At 32.5% G+C, this 14,666-nt stretch overlaps 1 protein-coding gene across 1 annotated transcript in view; it reads right to left on the bottom strand.

Annotated features, from left to right (window-relative positions):
- LOC127709657 (DNA ligase 1-like) overlaps positions 1-14,666 on the bottom strand; it is a 59,891-nt gene that overhangs the window by 9,978 nt on the left and 35,247 nt on the right. The window contains exons 9-23 of the mRNA XM_052215271.1: positions 13,232-13,324; positions 12,605-12,661; positions 11,786-11,958; positions 11,301-11,365; positions 10,223-10,324; positions 9,729-9,897; positions 8,791-8,890; positions 8,097-8,182; positions 7,326-7,441; positions 5,476-5,682; positions 4,341-4,557; positions 2,863-2,945; positions 2,213-2,365; positions 1,756-1,953; positions 1,199-1,291 (exon numbers count right to left, since the gene is read on the bottom strand). Coding sequence (XP_052071231.1) covers positions 1,199-1,291; positions 1,756-1,953; positions 2,213-2,365; positions 2,863-2,945; positions 4,341-4,557; positions 5,476-5,682; positions 7,326-7,441; positions 8,097-8,182; positions 8,791-8,890; positions 9,729-9,897; positions 10,223-10,324; positions 11,301-11,365; positions 11,786-11,958; positions 12,605-12,661; positions 13,232-13,324 — 1,912 coding nt within the window. The remainder of the gene's footprint in view (positions 1-1,198; positions 1,292-1,755; positions 1,954-2,212; positions 2,366-2,862; positions 2,946-4,340; positions 4,558-5,475; positions 5,683-7,325; positions 7,442-8,096; positions 8,183-8,790; positions 8,891-9,728; positions 9,898-10,222; positions 10,325-11,300; positions 11,366-11,785; positions 11,959-12,604; positions 12,662-13,231; positions 13,325-14,666) is intronic.

The following is a 14,666-nucleotide window of genomic DNA, read 5'->3' as shown; positions in this document are numbered from 1 at the left end:
ATAAGTAAAATACGGAAAAAATGGAATTTTTTTTTTACAAAATTTACTTCTGGATACTATCTTATGATCATAAACAAGCTTCTGTCCAAGTTTGGTAGAAATCCAGGACGGTTTAAGAAAGTTATTAAAATTTCAAAAACTTTAACCACAGAGTGAATGTAATGTGTTTCCTGGCAGAAAAACTAAGTCCATTTATAAGTAAAATACGGAAAAAATGGAATTTTTTTTTTACAAAATTTACTTCTGGATACTATCTTATGATCATAAACAAGCTTCTGTCCAAGTTTGGTAGAAATCCAGGTTAGTTTAAGAAAGTTATTAAAATTTCAAAAACTTTAACCACAGAGTGAATATTTGTGGACGCCGCCGCCGCCGACGACGACACCGACGGAATGTAGGATCGCTATGTCTCGCTTTTTCGACAAAAGTCGAAGGCTCGACAAAAATGTAACTGAAATAGTTGCACAGTGCAGAAACCGGAAGTTGAGGAACAGGATCGGCTACCACGGCGCCACCTATTCAGGAACGATAATTTGCTACTTTATATAACTGCGAAATAACAATAACGTTAGACGGGTTCACTGCATAATCAGAAATGCGCTTTAAATTGTATAATATAATTCATGTTCAGTCGACCTTTAATTATTATATCAACGACTGAAATGATTTATAAACATATAGATTGCAGATAACACTCGAAATTAACCCGAGCTCTTTCCACACGGAATTCAAATAATTCTAGTTTGTCAATCGGTTGACTGCTTATAATGCAAAATACAAATATATCAAGTTTTTAAAACTAACAAAACACAATGATCGTTTCTCTATTTCCCAATGTAAATGAAATGAAACAAAAAACATTTTATATCACAATAAGAAGAGGAGAGAATTCAACATTTCCGGATCTACTTGGAGCCTAACGACCCCCCACGTAGATAAGTTGGATATCGCGGAAGGAAGGATTAACCCGGCAACTAGAAAGGCATTAAAGCACTGCCTTTAAAAATTGAATCGTAATTTCCTGTCGATATGCACAACTACATAGTATGTCCTTATTATCTAAAAAGGTTTCATGAAATTCTGTAGTGTGGTTTGAGAGGAGTTGCGATGACAAGAAATAGGACTGACGACGGACAGACGGGTCAAAAACTCGGCAACTCATTGCATGGGGTATAATAATATTTCATTGTTATTATACCTGAGAGGCTGAGGTAGCTTCATCGGTCTTTTTGTCATCACGGATGCGAAGAAAACGTGGAAATCTTAAAGAAATTCCCTTCTCTGGATCCACCTACAATGAAAGCATACAATCATAAAATAACTCCTGGCAGATATAAAGATGTTCGACCATAAAAAAATTTAATACAAATTTACTATATGTGTCAAATGTGATAATTGCCAAGCTATTGTATTATACATGGTCTCCAAGCCAACATATTTCACCACAGAATTGTCAAAAGAAAAGATACCTCTGATTATTTTGAATTGAATATGAAACTAATTCCATTTGAACCATGTAACATCAACAACTTATTGTTAAATATAATTATGTCAAACATTGAATATTTATACCATGCAATGTTTTTATTATTGCTAAAATTGTGGTGGGATAGCTTTAGCAAAATTACACACATGCAATTAGCACTATTTGCATGTAGCATATTTTGAAATTGCAATAATTAATTTTACAATTTTGTCAATTGTTTGAAAATTGCAATGAAAAATTAAAGAATTGCATTAGTTAAATAAACATACCAGTCCAGATGCTGCCTTGTGTGTTGGTGAAATTGATAAATCTGCACATTTGATTTCCCATACTTGTACAGCATCGAACCAATGATCTGGCAGATGAGAGTTGTCATAGCGATAGTATGTTTTAGGTTTATCAATCAAATGTTCTTTAAAGAAGGTAGAATGTTGTTCTAAATCCTCATCAGTAAAACCAGTGCCAATCTACAAGGAAAATTTAATAATAAAACATAACCAATATTTAATAACTTTTTTTAAAATTTCTATGGCAAATAACCACCGTTTAATAACTTTTTCAAAATTTCTATGGCAAATATTTTTCAATAGATAATTAGAACCAGGTCTCACACTGGGCATCACCAATTTATCAAAAGACTACTTTAAATTTCTTCTGGTGACAAAATCCAGCATCTTGTAAATTTCAGGAGCCATTCCAAGAGAACTGCTTAAAAATCTCACTTACTTTACATATACTTTGAAATTCTTCATTTTCTTCATCATAACAAGCTAATAAGAATCCACCGTATCTCCCAGTTCGTTTTCCTGTTCCTATGTAACCACCTATCACCACAACATCCAATGTGTCACCAACTCCCTCTAAATAGTCTTTCTTCAACTGTAAAATCACATTAAAAGTTTTTATTTATATAAAATCATATAAAAAATAAGTTGAACTGTGAACTATTGCTCTGATTTATAGTTTCTATGAAAACAGTGAACATTTTATGAGACGGACAGAATGCGGGAACATGGACAGAAGGATGGACAGTTGTAAACCATTATACTATCTTCCTCTCAAAGCCAGGGTATAATATAACAAAATTCCCTTTTTTCAAATGCTCTTCAGCTTCATACTTTTTTTATTCCAGTGTCACCGATGAGTCTTATGTGGACCAAACATGCTTCTGGCCTACAAAATATAAGCCTGGAATCATTGATGAGTTTTTCTTCCACAATTTCTTGTTACTACCTTATTTTTTTTAACTGCACTACATTTGATAAATGGTATAAGATCATTTGAAATAATGTTAACCTGATAGATTTCATTTTACTTCTTATCTTGACTTGAAATAGGAGCTTAGCACATTTTAAACTTTTATCATCTAATCTTACCTTCAGCCAGTTATGAGATCGTTTTGCTATTTCATAAGTTGCATTTTTGTCTAAAGTTTTCACCATTAAGCCTTCACAATTTCCTGTTGAAAAGAAAAAGCAAAACAAATTATAGGCCTTGTAAAAATTTTATTTCCCTTTAAACATAATGTAACAAGCAATTGATGAAAATAAAGAAATCTTATCACTGTTAAAAACAAGAGTGCACATGCTGAAATGTCTTGCCTTCTTTACTGACCATTGATTTTATGTTGATAGTCCTAAATATAAAGCTTTACTAAAAGTATCACATAAACTTAACATGATCCAAGAAAATGAGGTCAAGGTCAGATAAACCAAACTGGAAATACATGTACACCTTTAAATACAACCATTCAATACACTAAATATAGTTGACCTATTGCTTATAGTTTCTAAGAAACAGACTTAAACAGGAAAACTAAACATTGACCAATGAACCATGAAAATGAGGTCAAGGTCAGATGATACCTTCCAGACAGACATATACACCTTACAATCATTCCATACAACAAATATAGTTGACCTATTGGTTATAGTTTAAGAAAAACAGACCAAATCACAAAAACTAAACACTGAGCAATGAACCGTGAAAATGAGGTCAAGGTCAAATAAAACCAGCCAGACTGACATGTACACCTTACAATCATTCCATACACCAAATATAGAAGACCTATTGCTTATAGTATCTGATATATGGACTTAACCTTGTTCACTGATCCATGAAATGAGGTTGAGGTCAGATGAAAACTATCTGACGGGCATGAGGACCTTACAAGGTACGCACATATTAAATATAGTTATCCTATTACTCATAATAAGAGAGAAATTAACATTACAAAACATCTTAACTTTTTTTTCAAGTAGTCACTGAACCATGAAAATGAGGTCAAGGACAAAGGACATATGACAGACAGAAACTTCATAACATAAGGCATCTTTATTTATACAAAGTATGAAGCATCCAGGTCTTCCACCTTGGAAAATATAAAGCTTTTAAGAAGTTAGCCAATGCCGCCGTTGGATCACTATCCCTATGTCGAGATTTCTGCGACAAAAGTCGCAGGCTCGACAAAAAATCATATTAGGGCAGTTCCATAAAAACACGCATTTGGCACAATAAAGGCACTTCAAAATAACAGCAATTGATGGTTGTCAAATAATTTTGGTACAGTAAATATGTGATAGGAAATTTCACATAAATTTCCCACCCTTTTATCTATTCTGATCCTAATAACAAAATAGACTTATTGATTTACTGGCTATTTTATTTGCATTGTTTCATATGTTGTTATACAGTGATTTTTATAATTTACTTTGTGGTATGTGCTTGCTCATTGTTGAAGTTGTTTAAATCCCATTTCTTCAGTCTCTTGGAGGATAGTTTCTCATTGGCAATCAATCATACCACACTTAAATTCAAAATATACTCTAAACTGAATCATTTTAAAGTAAAATACCTTTAACAGACTCATCTAAGAATTCAGCAATTTCTTCTGTATCAGATAAAATTTTAGACTTAGCATACACAAATTCTCCTTCAATTTCTTCAAATGACTGATGTAAGAGTTCTCTCCTCCTTCTGAAAGGCTGTGTGACCAGAGATTCGCCATTTAAATATAATAAGTCAAATGCATACACACAGACCTGGACCTTTATATCTGAAGCATCAGCATCCTAGAAAAGAACAGTAAAAAAATGATTGATGATTTTTTTAGCAAGCAAACCTGAATATCAGAAGACCTCTTTTTTTCAGTTAAGAACCTATATGTAAAATGGCTACGAATTGGGAAATTTTATTTGAAGGTGTTAATGTGAAATATAATAAAAACAAGAATGTGTCCATAGTAGACGGATGCCCCACTGCACTATCATTTTCAATGTTCAGTGGACTGTGAAATTGGGGTCAAAACTCTAATTTGGCATTAAAATTAGAAAGATCATATCATAGGGAACATGTGTACTAAGTTTCAAGTTGATTGGACTTCAACTTCATAAAAAACTACCTTGACCAAAAATTTAACCTGAAGGCACTATCATTTTCTATGTTCAGTGGACCGTGAAATTGGGGTCATAACTCTAATTTGGCATTATAATTAGAAAGATCATATCAAGTTTCAAGTTGGTTGGACTTCAACTTCATCAAAAACTACCTTGACCAAAAACTTTAACCTGAAGCGGGACAGACGGACGAATGAACGAACGAACGCACAGACCGAAAAACATAATGCCCCTAGGTGGGGCATGAAAATAAGGGAATCAGCCTGAAGTTATGGGTCTCATTGTATATATGAGCAAGACACCTGGTGCCAATTATGGAGCAGGTACATGTGCTTTTCAAATACCAGTCTATCTTCCATAATAGTTGTTTTCATTTTTTACAGCATTGGGCCTATACTGCTGCTGGTGGACTATCAGTCCTGAGGGTTTCATCAGCTCAGTAGTAAATACTTGGGTTCTTATACATCATTGGCTTTACAATATTCGGCTTTCAGCATTCCTGATGAAGGTAAATCTAGAAAAGCACTTTGTTTTTCATTTATTCCATGGTAAAGGAGTTGAGTTATGTGCAATTAGTCAATAAGATATATATACCTTCCTTTTTCTGTGACTTAATACTTGGAAAGGCTGTATTTGTTTTTTCTCTGCATCCCACGCCACAGCTTCAGAGTCAAGTACACATGATTTGACAGAATCGTTCTTGACTTTAGGTATTCTGGCTATTATATCTGGGTATTTAGTGGTATTGTTCTCAGAGTTTCTACTGTATATATGTACTTTTCCATCTTCTAATATATGTATCTTTAGAGAAAAAGAAAATAAAACATATTAAATATATAACAATCCATCTTGCTTTTGATCATAAAAACAACCAAATAAACCTAATACCTTAAAAAAATTAGTACCAAGGTGGATGTCATGTACCTTAATTGTCCCTTGAAAGTTCAAAGCAATATGTCTAATTCACATAGGTAAACAACTAGAGGCTCTCAAGAGCCTGTGTCACTCACCTGTATTTACTGATGATTTGGAAATTATGTAAAATAAAGTTAAAATCATATTTAATATATAGTATTAGATAATATAATAATATCTAAGATAATAACAAAAAACTGCAAATTTTTTGTAAAATTACTAACTCAGGGGCAGCAACCCAACAACAGGTTGTCGGATTTGTCTGAAAATTTCAGGGCAGATAAATCTAAATCTGATGAACATTTTTGCCACCTGTCAGATTTGCTCTAAATGCTTTAGTTTCAGAGATATAAACCAAAAACTGCATTTTACCCCTATGTTCTATTTTTAACCTAGTCGGCCATGATGGTTGGAAGGCAGGGTCATTGGACAAATTTTTTAAACTAGATACCCTAATAATGATTATGGCCAAGTATGGTTAAATTTGTCTCAGTAGTTTCAGAAGAAGAATTTTGTAAAAGATTACAAAAATTTACGAAATATTATTAAAAATTTACTATTAAGGGCAATAACTCCTAAAGGGGTCGACTGACAATTTTGGTCATGACAACTTATTTGTAGATCTTACTTTGCTGAACATTATTGCTGTTCCCAGTTTATCTCTATCTATAATAATATTCAAGATAATAACCAAAAACTGCAAAATTTCCTTAAAATTACCAATTCAGGGGCAGCAACCCAACAACAGGTTGTCAGATTTGTCTGAAAATTTCAGGGCAGATAGAACTTGACCTGATAAGCAGTTTTACCCTTTGTCAAATTTACTCTAAATGCTTTTAGTTTCAGAGATATAAGCCAAAATCTACATTTTACCCCTATGTTCTATTTTTTGGTTGGCATGGTCATCGGACAAATTTTTAAAACTAGATACCCTAATGATGATTGTGGCCAAGTTTGGTTAAATTAGGCCCAGTGGTTTCAGAGGAGAAGATTTTTGTAAAAAGCTAACGACGACGCCTACGGACGACGGATGCCAAGTGATGAGAAAAGCTCACTTGGCCCTATGGGCCAGGTGAGCTAAAAATCACATGTCTGTCTGTCTGTCAGGCTTACGGTTGTTTGTCTTTCACTTTAAACTTCTTTTTTTTTGGTTATCACATTTACATCAATATACAAGTAAATTCAAATAAATGTAATGTGTTTATTTTTGCAAGTTACTTTTATTTATGTATATATTTGCATTGTCAGGTTTTTCATTACTACTATTGAAAATTGTTTTATATAAAAAAAAAAAAAAAAAGGTATTAACTTCAAATTTTTCAAGTAATAATTTAACCATGTACATGCCATTAAGGACAACAGAAATTTGTCAGAAAGAAACTGGAGATTATAAGGTGTCTGAATATCATGAATGAAGTACCCAGCTCTTCTACCTTCTAAAATATAAAGGTTTATACAAGAGGTATCACCGCCTCCAGAGTAGCATCCTATCTCTCACATTCTGCGACATAGGCAAGACAAAAACTTACCTGTGCTCTTTCACCATCATACTTATATTCACAGGCGAATTCTGCATTTTCAAAACGTTTCAATACCTCACTAACACCCTTTGTAGGATGGGCAAGCATAGGTTTGAGTGGAACACCTGAAAAATATATACGGAACATTTGCTTGATTTAAGTACAAGTTTCTTTTATCTAATGCAATTAAATCATTTCCAAATTTATAAAGATAACCTAGAGAAGACTTTTCAATGCGTCAACTAAAGTAAAGATAAAGAGGTTGTCAATATGACAGCATACCAGGATTTTATTACCTTTATAAGAGTAATGTTAAAGCATTAGAGGGCCATTACTCCTGAACAGCAAAAGTGAAAATAATCAGTAACATCAAAATTTGAAAAGTATTGGTTAAAAGGTTCAAGAGTTATTGCACAGACATTCGACTGGAGCCGTCAGGCTGCTCCCCCACCCACCTTTAGAACAACCTTAAAATTGATAACGGATGGAAAATCAAATTAAAAATATTCCCAAGCCATCAAATTTCAATGATCTTGATCATTTCATTCAGTTTTCATAATTTATCAGATACAATACTGCAGTTATTTCCCTTTGAATACTTGCTTCGATGAGACAATCAATTAATGCTTTGAAAGTTTAGTTTTGACCCTGAACAGTCTTTCCCAAGGAACACTTTTACTTTATCATAAAATGACAAGACTTAGGTAAAAGATTCATGCAACATACACATACACATACATAAGTTTACAGATTGATGGTTTATTAGTATTCATTCCTTACCTGGTGTTAGTTTACAATGTTTGGGTAACTCCTGTATACCTTCCTTTAATAATACTGGGATTATGGCACCATAGTTTGGACATTCACTGCAAAAATAAAGATAATTTAATAGCTGTCTAATTACTGACTACTTTTCCAAAGCAATTTATTTCTATAAATCGTCACAAATATGTCCAACTTTGATATTCATTGTACAAAAACATAAAAAAAAGTTAGAAAATGGTAAAAATAAACTCTGTGAAGTTGGTTAGAAAAAAAAATGTGACACAAGGCCAACAACATAGATTTGGAGCTTGACATACTGTATAGAAACAATCAGCCTAAGCAATCATGACTAATCAATATTTTTTAGGAATAACCTGACCAGCGTCACATGTGAAGCAGGAACTGCTTATCACTTAGAAACACTAGAATTCAGCAGATTTTTAGGTGGGGTTGGTTTTTAGTGTAATGTTTTGTTTATGTTGTTGACCTTTTCTACGTTTTTATTTTTGGACATGGTGTTGTGTGTTTATATTGGACTTTTGATTTTCTACTGCTCTTTGGTATCTTTTTTAGATTTTTTGGCTTATTATTGAAGAACATACATTGACCTTTGACAGATTTTGTTTGGTTTCTGTGGTTGGATTGCTGTTATTCTGACAGCTACTTTTGTTCATATTCAATAACCACTTCCCCTAATACTAATGTTTACCTATAAACTGTTTTAATGACTAGAGCTGCTTCCTCCATGTTCTTTTTTAATGATTCTGAACCCTGACCTTTCCCAGCATCCAATATTTCTGGAGGATAATCTACAATAGATATGGAAATTAGTATAACGGTAGATGTAAAATTATATTTGAAACACCTTTTTCCAGAGTGCCATTTTTCATTTCCCTGGTCCAAGTTTATATCATCGTCCTGTTGGTAGCTGCACTGTGTAGGTCTTTTTGAGTGTTTTAATTTTTTTAATATATGATCACTGGATTAGTCCCTCTTTTTCTGTACCTAGTCAGACTGTCTGGACCATTGTTGTTTGCTGTTGTTTTAGTTAGATGTAGGTATTTGATGGGATCTGTTGTACTATTCATTACTGTTGGTTAGTCCTTTTTTTCCTTGCATGTATTACGGAATTCAGTACTCTATACAAAGGACAATACTGAAACCTGAATTCTTTTGTTTTCATTTTTTATTTTTATGGTACTGTTAATTCAGAAATTATTGCATGCATTTATTAATGCGATTTTTGAAGAATGGGCAAAAATGCGAGATTAATTATTGCGATTTCATGAAAATCTGCATACAGATATATATATCAGCAGAAAACGCAACCGATCGCATAATTTGCATTAATAAAAACCTGGCAATAATTTCTGAATTTACAGTATAACATATTATGGAATACCGTATCGTACACTCTAAACAATACTGTGACCTGTACTCTTTTGTTTTCATTACTTATTATCAATATTCATATAAAGCAAAATATTGAGATTATGCAAAAGATTTCTCAACCTGTCTTTCTTAAAAGCATAAAAAGAATCACTAGTTAGTTTTGTCTCATTGGCAATCAAACCACATTTCTTTATTTTGATATCCTACCTAAAAGGTAGATAACTCCTACTGATGGTAGAAATAAAATTGACTTACCTTGCCCAGGGGGTGTAAGGTATACAGCATTACCAAGTGCTGTGAGGACACTTTGCTCTGCTAGACCTATTCTCAGTTTCCCTCCAAGGGATCGAATAAGATATCTGGCTTCAGAATGTCTACAGGCTACAAACATTCCTTTTATTTTTTCAATTTTCTTTGCTTGAGCCTTAAGGAAGATAAAATAATTCAATAATGTATGTGTTACCAAAAATAATCTGATACATTGTTCAGTTATCTCCCCTGAACACAGAAATATAATAATTATCTCCCCTGAACATTTGGCAGGAAGACTGATCACACATTTGGCTGTTAATTAGTCATTTGAATAAATAAGCTCTTTATTTACAACTCATTTTTATTTTGTTGAAAAATTCTGCTGTCTAATTACATAACAGTCAGGCACATGACTAAATGCATTGACTATTATCCTGAATAATGTTGCGTTTAAAAACTTATAAAATCTGAATTCAATTGTTAAATGTATAACTTACAGAATTGCCTGACATCTGCCCGATTTCTGTCAACTTTTTGAACACATCTCGTATTGTCAACTTTGGAGGAGCAAACATTGTTCGTTGGTTACTTCTACTGGACTAAAGTAGAAATATCACAAAGTAAGGCAATAATTAACTCTAAATGCAATAAAAAATTAGCATCTAAAAATACTCAAGGGAAGGCACATTTTGAAATTGGAGTAACCATCTATAGAAGTTTAGCATTTTTCATAGTTTTCACTGTACAATATATAAATCAATCGATAGTTGAGATACGGAAGTGCCTTCCATGGTTTACAAGTAATATCATGGAAAAGACCTCATTTGAAAATCACCCTTTGTGGTTATCTTTAAGTGAAAGTGGGTGATTCATCTCCAGGTGACATATTTTTTGTGCACTGTTAATTATCTTGTTTTTAGTGTTTTACAGGAATACTATGAAACAGCTCATTGAGGACAAACCATGATATCATTCTTATCCTGTATCCCTAGTTTTTCTTATCCATTTTCATGTCAAGTAACAATTGACATGACAAAAATGGTTCATGAACTAATGGTAAATGTTAAACTGCACATCTTCAAAATTATCACAATTTATACAGTTCACCTGAAAATCAGGAATTCAAAACAGTGCAAATTAAGATTCAGTTGACAAATCATAAAAACTAGCTGATTAAGAGTATATATTGCTTAGTACCCCCAATGGATTATTCATTTCAACAGTATTAAATGACAGCATTAACAGCTTTAATATTAATGTTGCTGTGGTGTATTGTAAATACTGCTGGATCTGCTTTGTTTATTTCTATGGTGGGAAAGAATGATCCACTGGGAACCAGTGAATTGGTTACATTAGAACTGTCAAATAAATCTTAATTAAAATAACTTGGAATTTCGTCGCTCAATCTCTAGATTTTTGCAAAATATTTTGTTAATGTTGTTTGCCTCTATGACATTTTTACTTTTTTCATCATGGTGTCTTTTCCATTGGAATTCTTATTTTCTAATGTCCCTCTAGTAAATTTAGTCTATTTTTTCAGTATTTGGTGTTACCATAGTAACAGAACATACAAACCTCTGCTACAATTCCCAGGTCACCTTTCTCTTGTACATCAAGCTTTATCTTGTCAACACTTCTACCTAAAATCAATGTTAACTATGACATGTATTGGTCAACGGGGAATAATGACATCACAAACAAGGAAGAAGTTACATTTCAACTTATATTCATTAAGGTGCTAGAAAGCATGCATACACCCAATCATTTTATATTTCATACTCTATATAATTATTTATGGTCTATCGTGGGGTCTGTGTAGTTTCCCTGTGCTTGAGATAAGCATCTTTATTTTTAGTTATGGGGGTTCTTATTAAAGAATAGCAATAAATGACCTGTTCCTTTGCTTTTTTTCACATCATATAGTTATTTATGTCATGAATTGGTTCCAAATATCATTTTCTTTTCAATTCTTGAAAATGTAATTATCAAGATTAATAACAACACCTTGCAATGATGCAATAGACCTATTGAAGTTGACTTAATAGTTCTAAAATGCATACCTGTTGCCTGAGCTATAGCCCTCATCAGAACTGTTTCTCCAATACCAAGCTCAATGCCTTCATAAGCTGGAGCCAACTTGTTGAGACACAGGTACACAGAGCATAATAAATCTTCTGGGGTGAGTACAATTACAGAACGGAAAAAATTACAAAGCATTTCCATAATCTTTAATCTGAAAAAGACATAAACAAATAATAACAATCTTATATCAGGAATTAAGAAAGTGCATGGATAGTGACCTTCTTTGTTCTATGTTTTTTATTTAAGTTGTTTTTATTCAAAGTCTGTTCAAAATAGTTTTAATAAAAAGAAATAAGCTACAAAACAATGTATCACAAAGATAAATTTTTACATTCTAAGAGAAATAACTCTAAATTATATCTTTTCATTTCATCTAGCAGGCATCTATCATGTCTATACTGAAACCATTCTTGTGTCCCAAACTTTCAAAGGGACATCAGAGAAATTTTATCTGCATTTTGTTTGCAATTTGAAATCCTAAAACAATCTCCACAACGGATCGCATATCCTGCTGCCCATGTGACACTAACAGCAACAGCTTAATTTGCATAATACTGTAAATTCATAAATTTTTGGGTTCATTTAGTATTGTGATAATTGAAAGATGTACACAAATGCTAGATTAATAATTGCAATTCTAGAAAATGCTAATTCTAGAAAATGCTATCAAAATTCAAAATGCCAGGTTTTATTTTTCTGAATCATATCCAGACGCAATTTTCGCAATTATTAAAACGTTGCAAAAATTTCTAAATGTACAGTAATGGGAAGACTTTTGTAATTCTTTCAATACATACCTAGCTGAGACAGCTTCTATTGCTTCAAAGGTCCTAGCCAAGGCAAGATATGGTATTCTGGAGAGAGAGAAAAAAAAAACTTTCAAGAAAAATTTATCAACTTATAAAACTTGAAAGTATAGTTAAATGAGTAAATAAGTAAACTGTGTTCCATAAAATTCACAAACTGACTGATAAATATCATTGAAAAACAGATTTTTTAATATCAAAGACTTATCTATATAAATAAGAACAGTGCTTTGTTTCTGTCCTTCATTTAAATCTTCTTGTAAGCTAAAAAAATCTAATCAATGATGATAAAAACAGTGCTTTTTTCAATCCACCATTTTCTACATAAGAAAATGCCTGTACCAAGTCAGGAATATGACAGTTGTTATCCATTCGTTTGATGTGTTTGTTTTTTTGACTTTGCCATTTGATTGGGGACTTTCCTTTTTGAATTTTCCTCGGAGTTCAGTATTTTTGTGATTTTACTTTTTATTGCTGTTCTTCATTGAAGGTCTTCAACAAATAAATATACAACAAAATCAAAGATTGAAACTAGTGGTATTCATAGATAACTGCTTAGTCTTACTTTTAAACACGGATGCTACGTTAATTTCCTAATCAGATAAAATAAAAACCTACTTTTCCCCATGTTTCCAACAGGCATCATCAATTGGATGGTACCGTGATTTGGCAGGATTATAATCGTCTGTCTTCTTATCAGATCCTGACTCTCTGAAAATACAATATTAAGGCCATGGTTATTTCAAAATGGATATATGATTACCATTGTTTATATCATACCCGTGTCACATCCCTTTTTGACTATTGTAAAAATCATAATTTGCACATGTATGCATTATTGTACTAACTATTGTTACATGTTTGCAGTTTATAATACTATGTAACTTAATAGTTTTACAATTCGAATTACAAAATAAAAGTCATGGGTCCACTCCAACACTCAAATGAGAAAGGACTATTGGGATTTGAAATACTGGTATGTCACCGAGACAGATTGCACAGCAGACAGGACATCATCAAGAAATGATTAGTCTTCTGGTACAGAAGGATCAACTCAAGAATGCCGTTAAAAGAAGGCAAATGGCTATAAGACCACAACATCTGCTGGAGAAGATGCTGTCATAGGGAGACAATTTTTTTTAAAAACAATACTTTCTTGAAGAGTCTATGGTTGCCGTACCATGCATTGTCAAGACGAACTGTTAAAAACAGTCCAAGGAAGTTGGACATTGATCCAGAAGACCACAAGGAGACCATTGCTAACTAACTGACAGCATGCATAACAATGATCAGAGACAGGTAAAAAAAAGTGTAAAAATGAAACCCCAACAAACATGGTTAACCTCAGAAATCTCAAAATAAAATGAAAAAAAACACTTTACATTTATGTGGATTCATTATTATTCAAGAGTCCTGAACATGCATGAAATATTTGCCAGTGGACGTTAAGCAACCAACAATCAATCATATTATTCAAGATATACTAATTATGATGGATAGGTTATTATGGACGATAGGTAAACCACAGATTCAAATGTTCAACAAAGTACAAATTTTCTATATCAAAAATCAAATATCCACAAAAATACCATTTTTCCTAACTCCACATTCTTTGGTATCCTCGAAAATAAATGATTCCACAGTGATCTTTAATTGACTTGTGACAAAGCTATGGTGTGAGTCCTTCTGTTTTATAGCCTCAAGTGTGTTTATAATGTCGATCAAATTTAACTTCATAATCATGTAACATTTTTTGCTAGACATTAAGCAAATAATAATCAACCAATCAATCAATCTGTTGTTACTACCCCTGGATGTAATTTATCTTATATAAAACATATCGATACACCAATTTCTTTTTCCAAAATAAGAGATAGTTAAATTCTTTATCCTTTCTTTTTTCAATGTAAAAGTGCTTTTAGTCCTATTTTCCATCTAAATCTGGTCAATCAAATTTCTATTAGCAACAAATGTGATCTATTTTCGACCATTAATGGCATTTTTAACGAGTCCCATTGAATTCCTTCCACTTTCCCCAATCATTCCTTTGGAA

This window comes from Mytilus californianus, unplaced genomic scaffold (assembly GCF_021869535.1).
Source record: "Mytilus californianus isolate M0D057914Y unplaced genomic scaffold, xbMytCali1.0.p SCAF_7, whole genome shotgun sequence".
Classification (NCBI taxonomy): domain Eukaryota; kingdom Metazoa; phylum Mollusca; class Bivalvia; order Mytilida; family Mytilidae; genus Mytilus; species Mytilus californianus.
The sequence above is the reverse complement of the archived record's forward strand: the minus strand, read 5'-3'. Positions and strand labels throughout refer to the sequence as shown.